Here is a 22,372-nt window from a genome sequence, read left to right on the forward strand (position 1 = left end):
CAGTTAAATAATTTCACTAACTGCGATGATCATTGATGTCTTTATATCTTTCTCCCCAGTTCAAATATCTGATTTTTCATATACAGTATTCATATGTATTCTTCACACTCTACGGGTATATTACGAACTCACGACGTGGCCAGCTCCCAGTTGGCTTGATAGCTCGGTTAGTAGAGCACTGCACCGGTATCGCACAGATCATGGGTTCGAATCCCGTTGAAGCCTGATTTTTTTTCAGCCTTTAATTTCACAACTGTTTACGTCGATATATAACTGTAATGATCATTGATGTCTTCATATCTTTCACGGCAGTTCAAATATAGGACGTTTCATATGTGCGCTAGCGATTACCAAGTGTGTTAAAGCTTCATTTCATTTGATTTTGACACACGCCATGGCAACTCGTTTACCAAAGTTATAATTCTTTACTAGTGTTTCACACTTCTGCGCCATTCAAAGGGCAGAAAATTACACAAGAACGAGGTTTTGCCACTTGGTTTCTTTTACTTTTTGCCCACCAGTCTCGTGACCGGAAAACCTAGATATAATGATGTTGACATTTACTAGGAAAACACGATTAAGTATTCAAATAACCGAACTGATCTACCTAAGCCAAAGAGGAAAGGAACAAGATAACTTACATATTCTGTTAAATAATGAAATTCAGTCAATAAAAAAGAAAATTTAAGGTAAAGCTAAAACCACGTCACATTAGATATTTTAAACAATTTTTACACTGTAGTCTTCATGTTAACAGCATTCTACATTCAAAGTGCCTCTCAAGGAAAAAGAGTTATGAGGTCTCAACTAATTATTTGGTAGGGATAAATATTTTAGGCAGGCCTTGGGAAACGGACAGGTTTTGACATGAGGTGCTTAGTCTTTGAATTCAAACAAGTGGGTCATTAAAATTCTTCATCTTTTTTTACACCTAACTGCCCGTGCCGCTAACACCCGCTGAGTATTTGTTGGTTCTTCGCACTTTCAAGCCAACCAATAAGCCAACAAACGTACGTGTATTTTATCGACATGTGGCGCGTTCAGTTGAATGCATCACTTTGCAAGCCAACGTTATTTTCAATCAGCTTTAAGCGGGAACGCCAATGCAATCTGTAGATGCTAAAACAAAAGAGTGTTTCTTTGACTGAAAACGTCTATGCTAACTATAAAATTGATCATTCAGGAAGGGACAAATTAGAGGAACTGTTAACAAAATTTATGTGAAGTTCAAATAAGCGTTTAAATGTCATTTAATAATGAAACACTTTGTGGTAAGGCGGTAATGGTCACAAATAATTAATGCATGAATTCTCCTGTGAGAAATAAAAAAGCAAAGTCAAACACGTTTTAGTTAATTGACTTTAGGTCGATGAAAAGTAAGTCTAGAGCACTCTGAAAAACTCTGAAGGTTGGTAGAGACTTCGTAGATTTCCCACGAATTCGCAGTTTAAAGTAAATTAATTAATTGGCAAATTGCTTTTTATTTATACCTTTTTATTTTGGTTATGTCAAACTAAGAAAGTAGCACATATTTTTCCAAACGAACAACGCGAAGTTTAGTATGCGAAACATTTTCGTCCATAATTCCTAGATTTACCTCCCACTGGAAATTTCAAAAATTGGAATTCCGTTTGATGAAACTATTCATCATGTTTCAAAAGATGTTGAACTTTCTTTACGTATTTCGTCTGACTACTGTGACTCGCTTAGTAAAGCCAGAGATAATATTATGACCAGTACAAAACTGTTTACCAAATACTGAACATTGCCTTTTGATAAGGTTTTTTATTTGGTTACTGTCTAACAAAAGCATGGAAAACATTCATGACAATTTTAGCAAAAGTCACAAAACTTGTTTGCTTTAAATTTGTTTTGTTTTTTCTTTTTGTTCAGAGAAACCTCTATCATATGACGGAATGACTTCATATTCTTCTTCTACCCAAATTCATATACGTTTGCTTCTTGTGTTGTCCCTTGTAGCTCTTGGTAAGATTGATTTAGTTTTAGTTAGTCTTATTTTGTATTTAAAAGAAATGTAACATTAAGCATAAGGAACGAGTAATTTTTATTCTGTACCGCTTTAAATGGACGTTACAAAAGCTATACCTATTAATCCTGATGATATATTTAATTCCATGAAGTTAGTTTATTGACAATTGTTTATCCAATTTGAAAAAAATTAGGTCAAGTCCTTATTAAGGAAGAATTAATATTGATGCTATAATTGTCTTAGCAAAAAAAATGTTCACCAGAAGAAGTCGCTTCTAATTGTCATCTGGTAAAAATAACTTTTTTAAAGGTTGCTGAAAATGGAATACATAACATATTTTAGGAATTCCATAAAATTCCCCACTATGCAAGAGATTATGATCATATTCTATTGCCTATATCATTAGTATTTATCTTCTGTTATCGGCTATTAAATGAAACAACGGTCCTACAGTCATTATCATGCCTCTAGGACTCTTTACCCCCGTCAAAGGGCTTAGACTCGAAACGGTAGGTTCAAAAGTCTGCTATGATAGTTAATATACCTTCATAAAGGTCCAGTCGACGCAGATACACTGTTAGGCTGTCCCACGAAGCTGCTTTACTTACTGTTCATTTTGTCATCGTCTCGAAGTAAATCCATGCAGTATTATGATTGCAGGCAACTGCGGACATTCAGTAGCATGCAAGACTTCTGGTGCTGAAATCAGGATCATAGGGGGTAAAACGGCCTCGTCAGATGACTACAGCTATACAACTACTGTCCCATAGTCGACAAGGGTTCGAGAAGTATCGAAGACTGGCCAAATTGCAAAGCGTTTTCGTCCTATGTGAAAGTGGGAGGCAGTTGCTACTGTTATGGATGGACTACAAAACCCAGCTGGTACAGTGACAGTGGTTACAAGCACGATGGTATGAAAAATATATTCCTTTGTTATTTCCTCAGCAGCAAAGTCGCTCTGTATTCCCGAGAAATATTGTGCTAATAAAGTTTATAATTAGCCACCACAAAAATAAGTTTAGTGGATCTTTAGCAGTCTTTGCTATTTCTTGCAATTACTGTTTAAACTGCTTTTTTTTCCAACCGTAACCCAAACCCTAACGGATGGTTCCTTTTGAAAGGTGTTTTGCATTTGATTTTATATCTGAACATATTTGCCTCCACTAATCTTATACAATTTTTTCTGTGATTTTTTCTACATGTAGTAATATTTCTTCTCTTAAAACTCAAGTAATTTCTGCTTTTATCGCGGGCGCTCCAGCGGTCCGGATTTTCCAACTTTGGCAACTTTTCAAGCCTTTTGTTACACCGTAAAACAAGGTAAAATGTAAACATTCAACACAGAGTCAGACGATTATGGATTCCTATAACAAATAACTCAAACATTATCGCTTTTTGTTCCCGAAATGTCAAACGCATACGTCCGCCAGATATGACCTGAACGGCTTAAAGTCCAACACGAAAACTGCTTCCAAAGCAATACCGTAGAGAAAAAGATATAAGCACGTTATTTGCGGGTCTCGGTCGGCCTTATTTGGAGAAACTGAAGAGATTTGTTGTTACCAGAGAACGAAGAACGAGTTTGGACGGGGGATGAAGGGAAGACTCTTTGTGAAGAGCGACTAGCATCGGAGCATTTCCCAGAAATGGAGTAATGCATAGAAAATTTTCAACGGTGATATAAATTCTAACCAGTGTTCGTGTATTACCTCTGTCAAAACAGGCCAACAGTGCAACTCAGTGGTCAAACGTTGCAGTCCCGTTCCCTCCCGCGGGCACTAACGTTAGTTATTGGCATCTTGAACCTTGTTCAAGTTGTAGTCTGTAGTTTTACAGTCGTTTACAGATGTTTTTTTAAATGTCTACACATAAACCGTTATACAACGAAAGTGTAAAGCTGAAAACAGAGTACAAATTTCATTTTCTGTGTGTCGTCACTTTTAAAGGCATTAAAACGGAATTCGATTTCACCGGCTACTTTTTTTAAAACCAATTACCGAATTATTAAAAAAATGGATGAGGGATCGCATGTTTATTTTACCTGTAGATATAACTCGTGGAGCAAGTAAATGCAACTAAAGGTGACTACAGATGTAGATGAAAAAGCTTCGGCAAGCCTTGAACGCGGAACCTTGACACCCACCAGAATTGAAAAATTCTCGAAACAATTTGAATACAGAATTTTTTCAGGCCTAGCAAAACTGTATTCATTTCACGCCAGTATTTCAGTATTTCACGTTCATGGCACGTGAATAGTTTAGCCATAAGAAGAAAAATTGGAATCACCCCGGGGAGGAACTCTAATATAGTTAATGCTCGTTGCCCTATTAGGGTTTTAAATCAAGGATTTTAGTCTTGGGTGCTCAGGACGAAAGGCTACTTGTTTTAGGCGTCAAAATGTCTGTAAGGATAAACACGAAGAAGTAAGTACAGGTAATCATACGGTTTCGAGTTCAATTTGGAATTAATTTGCACGAATGAGTTTTTCAAAAAGCTGAAATTGCACGAGCCGCTTCGGCGAGTGCAATTTCAGCTTTTTGAAAAACTCACAAGTGCAAATTAACTCCAAATTGAACGAGAAGAACCGTATGATTACTTATTAATAATAAAAACATGAAAAAATTCGCGCGGAGGAAGTGCCGGAAGATCTTTCTGGAAGCCATTTTTTCTCATTTGGGAAAACTTTTTTCAAAGTTTTCGTCATTATTTTACGTGATATCATTTTCTTCGAAAAGTTGCTATTTTCTTTCAGTCAATCATAATCCAGAATTTCGATGTGTAATTTGCACTGGTGTTACACTTTTTGCACTGATGTTACACTTTTTGCACTGGTGTTACACTTGAACTGCACTGCTCTTAGCCAATCAGAATCGAGTAATTTTTTCATGTGTATTATTGTGAACAAAACACTATCATTCTTTCAAGTGAGGCCTTAAAATACTGAATTTAGTCAAGTCAATGTTGCAAGCTTTCGCCGGTGCGCGGAAAGCACTAAACGCTTAATGTCATTTTCGTCTTAAAAGGTATGTTTTAGGATTAAAAGAAGCTTGAATGATGGGCTCCTGGCTCGAGCCAGGCCCAAATTGGTCTCCTTTATGGGTTTAATTAAAATTTTCCGATGTTTCCCGAACTCTTCATATGGGAGTACTCCCTGGGGAGTCACCCTCTTCACGACGTGAATGTAAATACAATTTAACCATTCTCAAAACTATTTAAGAGCGACTCTCTATACTACGAAAGCCGAGGAGGGACTTCAGACTTCAGTCTTCAGACTTTAGACTTCAGTCCTCAATCTTCAGTCGTAGACCGGATCTAATTCTCTCCGGTGAAAGTCTGGAAGTCTGGAAGTAAGTCTGGAAGTCTGGAGGTCTGGAAGTCTGGAAGTCTGGAAATCTGGAAGTCTGGAAGTAAGTCTGGAAGTCTGGAAGTCTGGAGGTCTGGAAGTCTGGAGGTCTGGAAGTCTGGAAGTAAGTCTGGAAGTCTGGAAGTCTGGAAGGCTGGAAGGCTGGACGTCTGGAGGTCTGGACGTCTGGAGGTCTGGACGTCTGGAGGTCTGGAAGTCTGGAGGTCTGGAAGTCTGGAGGTCTGGAAGTCTGGAGGTCTGGAAGTCTGGAGGTCTGGAAGTCTGGAGGTCTGGAGGTCTGGAGGTCTGGAGGTCTGGAGGTCTGGAGGTCTGGAGGTCTGGAAGTCTGGAGGTCTGGAAGTCTGGAAGTAAGTCTGAAAGTCTGGAAGTCTGGAAGTCTGGAAGGCTGGACGTCTGGAGGTCTGGACGTCTGGAGGTCTGGAAGTCTGGAGGTCTGGAAGTCTGGAGGTCTGGAAGTCTGGAGGTCTGGAAGTCTGGAGGTCTGGAAGTCTGGAGGTCTGGAGGTCTGGAAGTCTGGAGGTCTGGAAGTCTGGAGGTCTGGAAGTCTGGAAGTCTGGAAGTCTGAAGTCCCTCTTCGGCTTTCGTACTGTAGGGACCGAGTGAGATTGAAAAAATGTGGCACAAGGTTGGAAAAATGGACCCCTTGATATTTCGTCCAGAGATAACGTATGGTTTGCTAAGAATCGTGATATAAGTCCTAGGTTCTAGTGTTTTTACATTTTTGAGAAAATTGCGAAAAAACCGTCGACAACCCGTGAAGCCGAAAAATCACAGAAATGAGGTCCAATTTCATGTTCAGATAATCGAACTCGCGGGAAGGCGCATAGCAAATTATGGCTTTCTGTAGTTTATAATTTTATTCAGGAGGTATTGCTAAGCTGCCTTGATGATATTTTAGACTAACAATTGTAATTCCGAATTCCTGGAGAGCAAGCGAAGAGAACCGAAATTTTTAGACTTTGAAAATAAAAAATTCCACACCGTTTTCAAACATCTCAAAACATACTCGGTATTATGTAGAATTCTTTCAAAATTCAATTCTAGCAAGTACAAGAGCTGTTTTTGAACGCGATAATTTTTTTCTTGGCAACAGTTATTTCTGAGGCAAGCGGCCCCATGTAAGTTGACCCAATTTGACCTCTCGAAGCGATTTTGTTTAAACAGGAAATGTAAACAATTCGACTAGCCTTAGCTCGCTTTCCGAGCAAACCATTGAAAAACCCTGCCATTTCCCATTAAAACTACCCAGTAAACCTGAGATAATACTTCCATGACGGCTTACCTTCCAAATGGGTGTTTGGAGGCAAATAATTTTGACGTTCTCAGTTAATTTTTCCATCATTTGCTTTCTTATTGCCGCGCTTCATAAGTTAGGGTCATATCTTGACATCGAGCTTGTACGCCGGTTCCAGGCTAAGCTTGTGCAGCACTTTTCCGGAAAATCAATCCATATGTTGCAATATCTACCTCTCAGTGAGCAACCTATTGATATTCATTTAGTTTCTTGTATAATAAAAAAGATTCCTAAACGTAAGACGTAAATCTTGGTCTAGTGAATGTAACGCAATCTTTCCTTCGTCACTTCCGGATCAGGTGATTACTTTTTTTTCTGACGGAGGAGAGGGAAAGGAGTTTTCCTATGCAAACAATTCCTTTTTCTTGTTGATGTTGCACGCAATGCATTTAACGGTCGACTACATGGCCACTGCAACAATTTGATTAAGATTTTCCAACATTAATTAAAATGTTTTTTTTTTTTTTGACAAAGTTAGCGCTCAAGGTTATACAATACACTTCAAAAGACCTAAACTCATTTTCCTGCACATATCTTTGTAAAGTTGTAAAAATTTTAATCCAGTGGAGTTTGTCCGTGTGATAAGGTTTGCGAATTTAAGAAAAAGTTAGGAGCCTCGCACGTGCTAGCTTAACATAAGCACAAGAAGAACGAACCATGTTCGTTCTTCTCGTGCTTATGCTTATGCTTATGTCGTGGGTGTTCTCACTTGCTTATGCGAGTGCTTGGGCTTGTGCTTATGCTTGTGCTTATGCGCTAGTGAAATTAGCCTTTATCGGGCGAGCGATCGAAAAGTTCGATTTTAAAAGATAACAGCTCGAACGCCGTGAGAATTCTATATTTAGAACTTTTTTTAGAGGTAAGCAAACCGTTTGCAACAGATGTATCAGCCTGCGAACGCAGACGTATTTCCAGCTGTCGCTTGTCTCCGCCGAAAATAACGTCTGCGAACCCGAGCCTTGCAGGAAACGATTTCTGTAACGTAATGACTTTTGGTTCTCCTTGGCCAATCAGATTCCATGATAGAATGAAACTCGAGTGCTCGTCGCAGCGTATACTTCGCACAGTAGTTCTGGGGCTACTTGAGCTAAACTGTGATTGGCTTAAAATTCCTACGTCACAGAAATCGTTTCCTGGCTCGGGTTCGCAGACGTTATTTTCGGCGGAGACAAGCGACAGCCGGAAATACGTCTGCGTTCGCGGGTTACAGATCTATTTGCGTTCGGTAATTATCTGTTTTAAACTTAGATCTCTCTCGATGGCAACTCTCAAAACAGTTTTACGTGCTCTTTGCTCGTACGAAAAGAAACATGTCTTGTGCGAACCCAAAAGCAAATCATTTTCAGTTTCCAAAGGGATGGTTTTAGAGAAGAATATAAAAGCGTGCGTCTACTTCTGCATCAAAAGGTATCTTGTTGAACATAATTCCTAAAAAGTTAGATCCGCCACGAAGGGGACCTATTTGCGTGTTCACCTGCCATGGGCAAATTGGTAAATACAGTTAATACAAATTACAAAAACTCGCTTTGCGGCCAGTAACCAGTCCTTTTTCAGATATATATTACCATTCCCTTTTATCTAGCTTTAGGAAATCATTAGCAATGGACCTGCCCAGGCATTTGACTTTTGGAGCTAAAACTAGATAGTATTTCTAGTTTGCTTCATAGTCACCAGAAAATGGGAAAAGTAAATGTGTTGCGTGTATATACACCGATTCAAAGTACTGCATTCAATGAACTCTCCTTCGAAATAGGCTTGTGGTTACAATTAAAAAAAGTTACCAAAAACCAAAACGTATGTTAGTAAGCAAGAAAAGGAAGAAATGAGCAAGAGCAAGACAAAAATATCCACGCGGATGTATTTGCGGCACTTGATCACTTAGATGTAAAGATTGCGTGACATCGATCTGGGTCTATTTTTCAGTTCAATTAGTTCCTTCACGTCTTGCCTCTTTTTATTAGAAAGATTCAATACAAAACTCAATAGATACCCAGAGGATGCTTTATATGCAAAACATGGATCCAGGTCCTGCAAAAATATTGCACAAGCCAGAGAAAGGTGACATATAGAAAATGCCATAGCCTATGAAAAGGTCGGTGGCTGAGCACGGCAGGAAGACACAGGAAAATTAACGAAGAACATCAAAATTATTTGCCTTCAAACACCCATTTGGAAGGTAAGCTGTCATTGAAGTATTATCTCAGGTTTACTGGGTAGTTTTAATGGGAAATGGCAGGGTTTTTCAATGGTTTGCTCTGAAAGCGAGCTAAGGCTAGTCGAATTGTTTACATTTCCTGTTTAAACAAAATCGCATCGAAAGGTCAAATTGGGTCAACTTGCATGGGGCCGCTCGCCTCAGAAATAACTTGCCAAGAAAAAAATTATATCATGTTCAAAAACAGCTCTTGTACTTGCTAGAAGTGAATTTGGACTTATATCACGATTAGTAGCGTACTGGACGAAATATCAATTTTTTCGACCTTGTGCCGCCCCTCAAGCGGTGGTTAGGTAGAGTGGCTCTTAAAAGTTCGGGGAAGCTAAAAAGTATCGTAATACGTCTTTACTTTGTTTGAGATGCGAGAAGTCGTCTAGTCCGTGAATCAAAATAAGCAACTGCACTTACGTTGTTTGCGCGCACCCCTGAATAGTTGGATGGACACTTAACATAGTTTAAATCTATTGTCGAGCTTCGCGACTATATAAATCCAACATTTCTTATAAAAGACCGGTCCCTACGGATAACGTTGAACAAGAGTTACTCAATTTTGAACGTAACTTGTAGCGACAGGAGGAAAAAGGAGTATTCGTTTGGTGAACGAGAGTTACTGGGCCTCCGCTGGGGCCTAAAAGGTGACGACAGTAAACGAGTGTGCGGATGTTCATTGGTGTACATTGCCTTTTAAATGAGAAAGATTTTTTGCCACGTTGACAGCGCGAAACGACCGACGTTCCATTGAGCGAATTTATCGGGTATCAAACTCGACCGCATCAACAAAGCTACTGCATTATATCATTCTCGATGCATCAATCATCAAAACCGTGTGAGGGTTTGTCGATATTCCTATTGGTTTTTTTGGAAAAAATTTTGGAAAGTTTGATGTCCAAAAATACAGCGACACGTTTTACGACGAAGGCCATTGCAGGGAATCAATTTTGAAAAACGCAAATCCCCCACACGGTTTTGATGATTGATGCCTCCTGAATGATATAATGCAGTAGCTTTGTTGATGCGGTCGAGTTTGATACCCGATAAATTCGCTCAATGGAACGTCGGTCGTTTTGCGCTTTTAGGTCGCGCTCGCCTTATGATTAAAAAAAATCGAGGCAAAACAATTTTTATCGAATAGAGCATTCTATAACCTTTGCATTGATATATAATTTGCAGTGGTTGTCTTTAAGACAGCGCGGTAATATTTTTTTCGCTAAGGACACCCGCGAAGGTTTACGGTAACCTTAAAGAAAGACTATTTTGTGAAAGCACGTAAGACGTTCTTTAGACTTCCTCCTAAAGCGACTTAATATGTAGCACTTTCCAGTATGAACTTTCTTTAAAAAATGTTACCAAATTACTTGACGAAGAGAGAAACTAACGATTGTCTTGTTATTTCCAGTCTGCTTCAAAAAGCTCTCTTCCTGTGACAGTGGGGTGTCTCATTACGTTGATGATATTATATCGCCTTGCAGATGTTAGACTGTGAACGTAGAAAAACAAAGGGCTTTTAATACAAGCAATTTTATACTTTGAGTTTGTATGCGCACATAAGGTTTCACCTCACATTTTAAATCTCTACTCTGGGAGAGTGAGAATGAACTGCAAGTTTTAATTTGATGAAATATCCCTCTGAACTGCTTTCATTTTTTTAACCTTACTTTTTTAACGAATTAAAAAAAATATATTTTTGGAGTGAATTAACTCGATGAACAGCAAAGAATTTGCCTGGTTGTATTCTTTACAGCTTGTCTCACTTCAGGAATCTTCCAGCAGTAAAGAAACGGGTTTAACGACGAGTGAAGGTAAACTAGAGTCACTGCTAATTGCCAAGGAAGAAAACTGGATGAAGATAGTCCTCTGCTGTACAAAGCTGACATAACACCATACGGAAGATAACAAACTACTAACGCAAACTGCAACCACATTGCACTGGACACTGCCTTCTTGTATCGTGTCATGTTCAGTGAAATTGTTTGGCTCGGTCGTTCTCGTTGACCATGGCCTCGTTCCTGGGTTTGATGATGTCGAAGAATCAGGAAAATCTTTGTGTAGCAGATGATTGAGGTAAACATACACGACAGTATCATTAGTATGCCATACCAGTAGGTAATAACGTCATTTGCAAGGTACGATGTGGCTGCGACCGTGGACACAACGCAGAAGGTAGCCAAAATAACATATGTTCGCTTCAAAGTTACAACTTGCCTGTATTTCAACCCCAACACCAACGCCAGGAGTCTGTCTACGCTTATTGCAGTTATTGTTAACAGAGATACTGAAGACAAGGTGTAGCCCGTAATAAAATACGAGGGGAGCGAATATCGACACAGATTCCAATCTTCCTTAACCATAGAAATCCAACGGATAATGCCAAGGGGCTCTGCAATTAGACCAATACAGATATCCGTTGATGCGAGACATCGAAGCAAGAGCTTGGATGGCGGATGAAGGGAAGACTCCTTGTGAAGGGCAATTAGGATCAGAGCATTTCCAAGCGAGGCAGTGATGGATAACAAAATGTTGAACGCTGATATATATATCAAGTGTACATTCATTCTCTCTGTCAAACCGGACGAACATTGAAGTTTTTCATATGCTTCCGTCTGGTTTTCTCCTCCAGCAAAGTTTGTGAACGCCATTGTTCTCTGATGTGGTGGGAAGAAACTGAAAAAATGGATAAAGGAGCTCGATATACGTTCTCCATGTTCCTTCACTTTCCAAAACGAAAAACAAGCGTCTGTTTTCTGACGATGGCAATCGGTTTCGATGAATTTAGAAAGTATGTCACGCCAAATAAGTTGCGAAATGATTGCGTACTGTATAATAAATAACGTCGGGAGTTGACTTTGGGAAAATGTATCTGCTCTCATTTTAATGAGCACAGTTTACCTAGTTTTAATTCTTCTACAGAGGCAATGAAAGAACTTTGTTTGCCAACACTTTTAAAACATAGGCTATTTCACAGCTGTTTCTTCCTTTTTAAATATGCAAATGAAATTATGGATTTTAAGTTTGATGCAAAGCGAATCAGTGACATCCATTCTTATAACACTTGTAGCAAATCCAATTTTTACTTACTGCGAGTAAGAAGAAATTTTGGAAAACAGAACCTTTGATTTCAAGGAATAGCAGAATGGAGCACTCTTGACAAACCAACACGTGACATGAGGTCACTTTTACTTTTTAAACCTTGAAGAAGGCAGTTTTTTTACTCGTTTTTATCCTGTAATTTTATTGAACATTTTAATATATATATATATTTTTAACTTTGATATTTTTACCTGTCTCAAATTTAACATTTTTCTTTTTTTGGCAGGGCCTTACTGAATAACACCTTTCACCTTTGGTGATGTGAGCTCCCTGGTTAAATAGCATTCAGTACTATTATTATTATTATTATTATTATTATCATCATTATTATTATTATTGTTATTGTTATCATCATCATCATCATCATTATTATTATTACTACTACAGTAAGAACGGACATTTTTTGGAGAAGTATGGAATTGCAAAACAACGATTTTTCCACAATTTTGAAAACAAGAGAGGTTAAAAGAAAGTCCTAAGATTTCTTAAATTTAAGAAAGCCCTTCACCCGCCGGGCGTACCGGTAAATTGAAACAACTTCATCCCGTTCAAAACCGTTTCTGTGAAAAATGACTCAGAGCGATCTATTGACGATTTACTCCAGCAACGAAGACTAAATCAACGGGAGTATGATGATTTGTCGATCATATAGGAGAGTATACAAATGTCGCTCCACACAAATCCGAGTCAGTGTTACGTGTGCATAAAAAAGCAGATTTTTGAGTTTGCGTTAGCAGCTTTGCATCGTTCTCGACCCCAGACCTTCGCTTTTTGGACTAAGCAAGACACGAAGCTCTGGGGAACTCTGAGCAAACGTAGCCAAATTCTGGCTACATTGGCCACATAGCGCGTGCTTTGTCCAAAACAAAGTAAGTGCTGCTGGATTTATAACTACGCATAATTGCTTTGAAGAGTATACCTTTGAGAATAATGGTTAGAATTCCTTTTAACACTTTCACAATTTTATTGGGAAAGAGATTTATTCACCAGCGAGACCTGTCATCAGGTATCGCGTGGCAACATGTTTTCCTTATCGCTCCTGAATTCCCTGCATATTCTTCCACACCGATGGATGCACGTTCACTTGTTTGTCCTGAAGCTCTTTGAGGCGATTTCAACAGTTTTAATTTTTTTGGAGGTTTTCGCTTTCCCACACTTGTTTAATGCATGGTCCACCTTAATTTTGAAAACAATCTTGTTTTTCACTCATCGTGGATTGCCTGTGGCTTTCTACGCGAATCCACGCGGAGCAATCCGTGTGTCTCCAGTATTTTTTCTCTTGGAGCTATTTTAGAGGGTTTGAAGCTTTTCAACAATTGTTTTGAAGTTTTCGTGTTCCCACTCTAGTTTCACGCGTAGTCCAGCTTAATTTTGAGTAGCAAGTTGATTTTTATCCGAGAATGATTCAATGGGGGCTTTTTTCAGGCCGTTCCAAGCGCTTTAAATCACAAGCCTTTTATTCCTGAATTTTTGAGCTTTTTTGCAAATTACTTCTGTGATTGTCTTCTTTACCGTTATTGTACTTCACTGATCCTCTGAGCAAAGAAACGGGCTTAAAGACGAGTTGAGATAAACAAGCAGCTAATGCCAACTGTAACCAGATTGCACTGTCTTTTTATAGCGTGCTTTGTTCAGTGGAATTACTTGGCTAGGTTGTTCGTGTTAAACAAGATCTTACACTTGATTTTGATGCTAAAGAAGTATGAAAAAAAAATTCAGTACGAGGCAGTTGATGTTTCCTGGCTTAGTAACGTAGCCATACCAAACGTTTATCTGGTAATTCCAAATTGACGACGTTTCAACAACAGCAGCAACAACAACAACAACAACAACAACAGACAGAACCCCAAAAATAACCACGATCAGATATGTTCTATTCAAAATCTCACGTGCCTGTATCTTGGGCCCGATATCTGTAAGAAGTCTTATCTGTTAACGCTAATTGGAATACGACGCGAAGCGGAGTGTTTGTGACGAACTTCGAGGTGTTTGGAAATTGATGAAACACTGTGCTGAGTTTTGTGAACATCATCTCAATCGAAACTGAAACCATGTACAAAAAGGACTGATAAAATCGTAAAATTTTATGTTCATTAAGATCGTTAACCATCCATGGTGCGGTTACGGTTTTGTTTATTTCAACTTGATGAATTAACGATGAGTTTGAGTGAGGAGTGTTCATGATGTCGACTTTAGTTGAAAATGATTTCTGAACAAGATAATTTCGCAACAATAGCCTTATATTGTTGACTAGCTAGCTTTTTGTTGTTGACTAACCAGTTTTGTTTTAATGAGTTTCTACAAAGTGCATTAAATCGAAAAAATGGGACGAGATTGTGATCGAACTAAATCGAAAAATTAAATACAATTTCGTTCTACTGCAGAATGAAACAGTCCATAAAAAGTTCTGTGCCTTCCATTTTCAATTTTTTTTGGGATATCGAACGTAACAAATCAAATCAAATTGAAAATTAATAGCGTTGCGTCCGGTCAACGCCTTAAGTTTTTTAAAATCTGCTATTATCACAGCTCTAAACAATGATTTTCAGGCCTTATTCAACTGGGAGATAATTGCACTCCTTGATCCTCCGTGTCTAAATCGACTAATTTGTTACTTTTTACTCAATTTCTTCCTAAACATGTCTATTACATTCACGTTCATTAACTTGACGTTCTTAAGGGGCATCATCACGCGGATTTTTACGGGGGATTTTTATTGCATATTTCACTGACCTATTCAGTGCTAAAATTGTGACTAACTACTTGCTTTCATACACAAAACGGCTCTAGCACACCAGTATTCAGATAATAGATTATTATCAAGTGTATTGTTAAAAGGAGAGCAAATTGTAATTAACTTTTGAGCGCTTTTTCCATACACTAGGGAAGAATTCAAAAACATACTCGTGCATAATACTCGTGATAGTATTCTTTCAGTTAACTTTGCATAGATAGAAACTCAACGGGAAAAAAATCACTCCTGAGATGGTCCGGATCAGGATCCATGAACCAAGATTAGTCATATCATGATGCATTGAAGGAGCCGATGAATCCACTCTGTATCGGTTCCTTTGGCATACTTGATGCACCATCATCTGTGTGATCTGGAATCATAAATCCTAAAGGAAAGTTTCTTTTTCGTGTCTTTACTTTCGTAAGTAAATTCGTCTTAGCGTGTTCGCCATGTGCTTGCCACGTTGCATTGCTTTGTAGTTTGGCTTACACATTTCCAATTTACCGTCCACAGCATTATCGAGTTATCCACAATCACGATTCTGGCTGTGGTATTTTAACTTCCCGTAACATCCATTATCTTTGCCGGGTGCCAATGCCTGACGATTCACCTGGTCTTGGAAAAATTCATTTCGCTATGTGAGATTTTCGATTTTTAGTCAGCCTCAACCTTAGCCCCTGACTCACTATACTTTCAATCAGATGAAACACTCCCAAAAAACCATTTTGAAAAGTTTTTTTTTTTAGTTGGAAAAATTGTCAGGAAAGGAGTAACATGTCATTATGTTAACAATAAGCTAACCGTCACAAACAGCAAAGTGCCGCTTTGATTGTCTCCTTTACTGCTTGTTTTACTTCACTGATCTTCCAACAGTAAAGGAACGGGTTTTAAGACGAGTTAAAGTAAGCCCAAGTGAGTGAAAACTCCAGGATGAGAAATTTGGATGGTGATGGTGTACTATAATTGAGTAAAGTTCCCATTATACCATATGGTAAATAACACCCGACAATTGCCAGCTGCATCCACAATGCACTGTACACTGCCTTTCTGTATCGCGCTATGTTAAGTGGGACGCCTTGGCTCGGTTTTTGCACATGGTCTCGAACTTGGGTTATATGATGACAAAGTGAGTGGAAAATCTTCACGTGTGACACAATTGGGGTTACAACACATAGTAAAGTAACAATGTAGCCATACCAAACGCTTATTAGCTGGTAAGTCCAAATTGGCGATATCCCGGCAGCAGTTGGCACAACCCAAAAGGTTACTACAGTCGCGTATGTTCGCTTCAAAGGTACAACTTGTCTGTATCTCAGTCCCAGCAACAGGGCGAGAAGTCTGTCCATGCTAATTGCAGCCAGTGTAAGCAAAGTCACTGAACACAGGATATAACTTGCCACGTAAGTTACAGACAATGCGGCGAAACAAAAATCCCAATCTCCTTGAACAAGGGAAAGCCAATAAGTAACAGTGAGAGGTTGTGATATCAGGCCAACGCAGAGATCTGTTGTTGCCAGACAACGAAGCAAGAGTTTGGACGGCGGATGAAGGGAAGACTCTTTACGAAGGGCGAATAGGATCAGAGTATTCCCAAGAAATGCAGTGATGGAGAGAAAAATGTTCAACGCCGAAAGAAATATCACTGGTTCGCGTACGTCGCTGGTTAAACTTGCTGAGAAAAGAAACCGATGAAGTGTTTCAGTTTGGTTTCCACCGTGAGTAACGTTATTAGTCGCCATCAGTCTGAAATGTAAGCATGGGCTGTAATGGTGACAGCAGATGTTCTTATCAAACTATCAGGAACCGCTCAAGATTTGCATACGTAACTCATAATCTCAAACGACATTAACACCTTTTGCACACAGCCCTTGATGAGTTCAATGACCGAATGGTTTATGGTAAAAACCTCGTATTGATGTTGCCCAGCAAAGTTTTTTCCTACAGTAAAACCTGAATTAAAGTTAAGAATAGAACAAACTTGAATCGAGCCAAATTCGTTTTTGCTCTACGTGGGAAAAAACAAAATATATTTAGCGAGTTCTGTATACTTCCAAACAAATCGGTCAGTTTTGTTTTACTTGGGGAATTGAAGGTATCAGCGGAAATTGAATTAAAAATGAATGGTGTCCTAGAGTGATCAGCACCCTTTTTAAAAATCAGTCGTCATATTTCTGTCCTTATACTACTTTAATAGATCGTTTTGACGTGACGTCATCACTTTCGAAAATCCAAAACTGAAGAGCCACCAAAGTTTTTATCCTCATCAGGCATAAGAGGCGGTAAATTTATATGTGTTTACAATTTTACAGCTCAATAGCGTGCTTCGTTTGGAATCCAGAGCATTTTGAATTTCAGGGTTATGGAGGTGCGTGACACAAGGCTACGATCGAGTTTGTCGAAAAATATATACTTATCTCATGATTTTGAGACTTTTTAGAAGTTAGAGCATTATGAAAAGTGCTTATGTAAATGCTTGTTTGGTCAGTACTGATAATCCGTCACTTAGATAGCCAAAATAAGTTCCAGATGTTTACACTATTTTCCGGCCGCCATATTGGTGTACCACGAAGGTACACCAACATGGCGTTTTCAAACTGGGCTCTGCAAATATCTGCGAAACATTTCGACGAATATCTGAAGTTTGGGGAAACACACAGGCCTAAAACTTGGAGAACTGTCTTATTTAGTTATCTTCTATAACATCGTAAGTTCATAGCTTTTTCCACTGGATGGTTTTCGATTTATCTTTTTTATTGCGTGACAGTGAAAACGATCTATAGAGTTAAAAACATCACTTCTCAAAAATTAATTCAATCTGCACTTTATTACTCAATCAATCGTTCTTATACAGCTCTTCATTTTAGGTCCTCGTTTACTCTGTTCACAGTCATAAACCCTGCACTATGTAGAAACTGCCAACTGCTCCAAATCCGTGGCGATGAAGTAACTCACTGGCACCCAGGCGGTGTTAAAATTTGTTGATTATAAATGCTCGGCCTTATTAGTCAACAAACTGGTTTTATTTATTACGCAGTGGCTATAATTCCGGCAGCTAGAACAATGTTAACAGATTTTCGATGAAAAGCGTTTTAAACTTCTTGAGAGTATTCTATGTTCCCTTGGAAATGCCAAACGATTCTTTAAGTCATCTTGGTTGCCTTGTTGACGAAATATCGGAGCTTGAGAATAACTTAAAATGGCTATGTCCCGCCGATTGTAAAAATTTATGGCTAGATTGACACACAAACAATATTACAGAATTTCCTCGTAAAGACTTGTTATAATATCAGTTCTATGAGTAGCTAAGAGTACTTGATGTTTATTAAGAAATAGTACGCGTCTCCGAATATTGTTTGGACGAAACCGTATTCTCGGTTTGGGTACACTAACAAAACACTCAGCACGATCTACTGCAACCTGTAAGGGGTAGGCTGTTATCTCAACTGACAAAATGCCTGTCAGTGAGAAATTGTTGCAGAATTTCAACGATATAACCTTTATAAATCCCTTGATGTTTTTTCAGAATGCCTAGAAATTCCAAGGTCTATTTGGGTGTTAAAGTGTCATAGAAGTTGTTAGTGAAGGTAGCAAGTTTTGTAGTTTGCTCTAGTCCCTGGGAGTGTGCATTATTTAACAAATAAGGAAGCCTGAGCCGTGTATTACACTGTGATAACACGCGACACGCATTTGAGAACGCGAGGGAAAAGTAGAAAACACTCGCCTGCGGCTCGTGCTTTCTACATTTCTCGAGTGTTCTCAAAGGTCCGGAGTGTTTTATCACAGTGTAAAACACGGCTTACGCTTCTTCGTTTGGCTTATGATATAGATTTTACACGCGCAAAACAGTAAAACACGCTTTTTCTATGTTTTATACTCTGATAAAACATGAGTTTTTCACCAATCAGAGCGCGCGCAGGGTCCTATCTGTATTATGAAAAAGAATTGATTCATGCTTTTAGCTGTGCGTATATCAAGTTATGGATGTACTTGGGAAGTTTGGAGGGCACTCAATAAACTAGAGTTGCTCTCGGCTCTCGCCTCGAGCAACTCTTACGCTTCTTTCGTGCTCTTCAAACTTCCGGCGTGCATCCATACCTCGATATACGCACGCTAAGCATTAACCAATTTTTAATTTTACTTGTAGGTTACGCCCGTATCGATGGAGGTGCAACCGCTTGCCCTTTGTTTAACATTTTGACAGAAAAACTAAGAGTGATCTAATGGGCTAAGTGTATTTTGACCACGTTTATAAAGATTTACTTTACCTTACCTTACTTACCCCTTTTGTACACCTAAGACCCCCTCCGAGTCTCAATATCTAAGACGTAAGACCAAGACACCATGATCTAAGGGCATGGGGATGTGTTCTCTCACCTCATTTTCTCTTGGTAGGGCTTACTCCTAATCCCAATACCTGAGACCTTAGACCCCCTCCGAATCTCAAAAACTAACAATGAATGAAAGAATGAATGAAACTTGAATCAAGAAGCGATCAAAAATTCAAAACTCGCTAGCGAGAACTGAAGCATCCCTAAAAATACTCAACTATGCGTTCTATTTACGGCGAAAGTGGAAAATTAAAGAGATGGGGCCCGTTGCTCGAAGGTCCCGAAAAGTTTTCACACCCAAAAAGCTGTAGCAAAATCTCAAACCTTATGACTTCAGAGCTCTTTTTTATTCACATATTCTTAATATGAACAGAGGTTCTCTTCATACAAGAATTTTCAGGCGTATACACCTCTCTGTCTTTAAATACCAATTAACTAAAAATGGCTTTGTGGGCCCGAAAAGTTTCCGGGGTTTTCGAGAAACGGGCCCCTGGCTTTTGAGCTTTTTGAGTTGTAATTTTATGACGAACGGATTGCAAAAAGGCAGTGAAATGTGTAAGGAAATAACACAATTAGCCGTTGTGGTAGGTTAGGTTCTAAACGAAAAATATTACAATATGACTCTTTTCAGTAGCATTGGAACTTGTTTCTAGTTTTATTATGTACATAGTTTAGCTCTTTCATTATTTTTAGCATATTTATTGTATAAGTATTGTATTTTGTTGTATCTATGTTCTCAAAGATATTAGCTAATTTTAGCTTCGTAAAATTCGAGAGGAAATAAAGTATATGTATGTACATTAATAATTTTTTGTGCGATTTTTCAAGTGTCTTTATGAGCCAGATTGAAAGCTTTTGTTCCAAATACAGGGATGTTCTTCCTGACGTCACGAGCTCTTTCACGATCAGCGTGGTTTTCAAAAAGGAAGGATAACAAGAGAATTTTAAATGTCAGTGTTCTTTAATGAACGCTCCCTTCCCTTCTTTGTGAGAGTTTTTGCGCTGGAACCTGCTCACATCGGTAATTTTGCGATGCTTTTTCCATTCACATCGATTATATTTCGATCAAGAACAAATAAAAAATTCAAACGACTGTATCCTATATATTGGGACTATAAAACCAGCAGATGTCAACAGATTTTCGACGGAAAGTGTTATTTAGATCTCTGGAGATCAGAGCACTCAATTTTTCTTCGGAAATGCATGTTGTCTAGTGGACGAATTGTCTCGTGTACTTTGAAAATTATTATGGCCAGATTAAAACTCGAACAAGAGACCCTTTGCAGGATCCGGTCACATGGTACGGAATTAATTACGCTGGAACACAAGTTACACTGTGGGACTTTCAAAACAAAGGAAAGTCGGGCTGGACTGGTACGAGTTCTTTTGTTTGGTACGAGTTCTTACTGAATATCGACGGAAGGACTCGTTCAAATGTAAGAGTACTTGATATTTAACAAGAAATAGTTGGCGATTCCGAATCTCGGTGACCGGGATGAAAATTTTCCCATATGAAGAACGTGACCGGGACGAAACTTTTTTACAAAATAGCTTCGCTTTCGCAACATAGCGGTCAAAATGGCCTAATTTTTGCCTCGCATGTATTTCCACTTCAAAAGTATGTGAATTAGCTATAGCTTCATTAGTAAAGTCACAAGAGTCCACAAAGCTATGACAGTTGCGAACGATAAAAGTTTATGTTCCACCAATTTTGGTCTTGTTTCTTGGATTTCATCCCGGTCGACCGGGCTGAAATTTCCCATATGAACAAACCACAAAATTCGTCTCGGTAGCCGAGCCAGCCCGGCTACCGGGCTCATATGAAGAGGTCCTAGATGCCCGAGGGTGAGAAATTGTTGCAAATTTCAACGATATAACCTATCTAAATCCGTGAATGTTTTATAACATGACGGGACGCACGGGCTTCTACTGTAAGTACCGCAGAGAAATGGAAGGAAATTTCCCAAGCATTCCTTACATACTCTCCCTAAGGTTCTTCGTCTTGCGGCCAGGGAAGGCGTCACAATCTGTTTCAGTGACATGTCGATGATATCAAATAAAAAATAAACCAGAAAGGACCGATGGAACATGAGATCAGCTTTAAAATAAATTCACGATATTAATAGTGCTTTAAAAGTAAATAGTACGTTCTAGTCATTCCCGATGCTTTCAAATGATGGCGGACTCCACCGACGCCAATAATCTGGAACAAAACAAGGTCATTATATATCGGATCACGTCTAAACAAACGTGAAGAAAGACTTGAGCAGGAAAAAAACGTGAGCGGACAAAACCGGGGAATGCCGATAAATCAAGTAATCCCACAATGATGAACGAATTACACAACATGAACCTTCCTCTGCTTCTCCCTCTGAACCAAGTTCAGATCTACGAACTCAACTTAAAGATACCAAAGTACCTACGAATGGATGTTGAGCGCGCCGAGCAGACGTAAATGTCTTGTTTACCCAATGAAAGCCATCGCAATAAACTCTGAGCTTGCATCGAGATGCTTGTCCGGGCGTAAAGGAGCGTTTGATTAATTAATCTAAAACAGATCTTAAGGAATAAAAACCCAGATGAGCTGGAATACTTGTCTGAGTATGTCGTTGGCAGTGGGAGCCACGTGCAGTATTATCATGCTCGGCAATTGAAATTATTGTGCAGAAAATATCGCACAATTACACAGCCGAAGGCAAAAAAAAAAAAAAAAGCGCGGGGAGAAACTTAGTACATGGAACTAAGACAGATTGTCAGAGCTTTAGGGGACCATGCATGGCTCATACACGCAACGAATCGTACAAGTCCGTAAGTAACGACCTCCGAAAGAAGTGAGCCCACCCCCCATTCCCTAGAAATAGAGGAACTAAGGTTCAAAAGTATAATTATTTTTCCAATCAATAACCTGAATAAAGTACGGTAAACTGATGACGATTCAACTAGGGTAGGTATAGCTTATTCCAGGAGGCGTCATGAAGAAAAGCGCCCGGTAAAACCAACCCCGCAAAATTGTTATCAAGGAACAAGAAGGTACTAACAGGACCTTTTCTTCAAATTGAAATTACTAAAATTGACAACTTTGCATCATATTTAACAGGAACGCACAAAAAGAACGTTTAATCATATTGAAATTAAAACCTGGACCAGAGCAGTTAAATATTTATAAAGAAGACTAACGTAGCAGTGCAACATGAACAGTAAAAATAGTTTAAGGTATCCTAATTACATCACAGTCTACATATAAAGTGCCCACCCATGTGCCAGCAACATAAATTTGAACTGGAACGAAGAATTTCTAAACAATTTATAAGAACTCAGTGTTTTTACGAATTACACCCACAACCTTAGAGGAATACAGCC

General features: G+C 38.9%; 2 protein-coding genes across 2 annotated transcripts; both read right to left on the reverse strand.

The window, feature by feature from the left end:
- Positions 1-10,453: 10,453 nt before the first annotated feature.
- On the reverse strand, positions 10,454-11,927 carry LOC145485324 (adenosine receptor A3-like). Its single transcript, XM_081464005.1, has one exon. The coding sequence runs from the start codon at positions 11,728-11,730 to the stop codon at positions 10,558-10,560; it is 1,173 nt and encodes a 390-aa protein (XP_081320131.1). The 5' UTR covers positions 11,731-11,927; the 3' UTR covers positions 10,454-10,557.
- A 3,621-nt stretch (positions 11,928-15,548) lies between these two features.
- Positions 15,549-16,541, reverse strand: LOC145485447 (melanocyte-stimulating hormone receptor-like). The gene has a single exon (XM_081464115.1). The coding sequence runs from the start codon at positions 16,421-16,423 to the stop codon at positions 15,572-15,574; it is 852 nt and encodes a 283-aa protein (XP_081320241.1). The 5' UTR covers positions 16,424-16,541; the 3' UTR covers positions 15,549-15,571.
- Between the last annotated feature and the right edge of the window lie 5,831 nt (positions 16,542-22,372).

This window comes from Orbicella franksi, chromosome 4 (assembly GCF_964199315.1).
Source record: "Orbicella franksi chromosome 4, jaOrbFran1.1, whole genome shotgun sequence".
In the NCBI taxonomy this organism is placed as follows: Eukaryota; Metazoa; Cnidaria; class Anthozoa; order Scleractinia; family Merulinidae; genus Orbicella; species Orbicella franksi.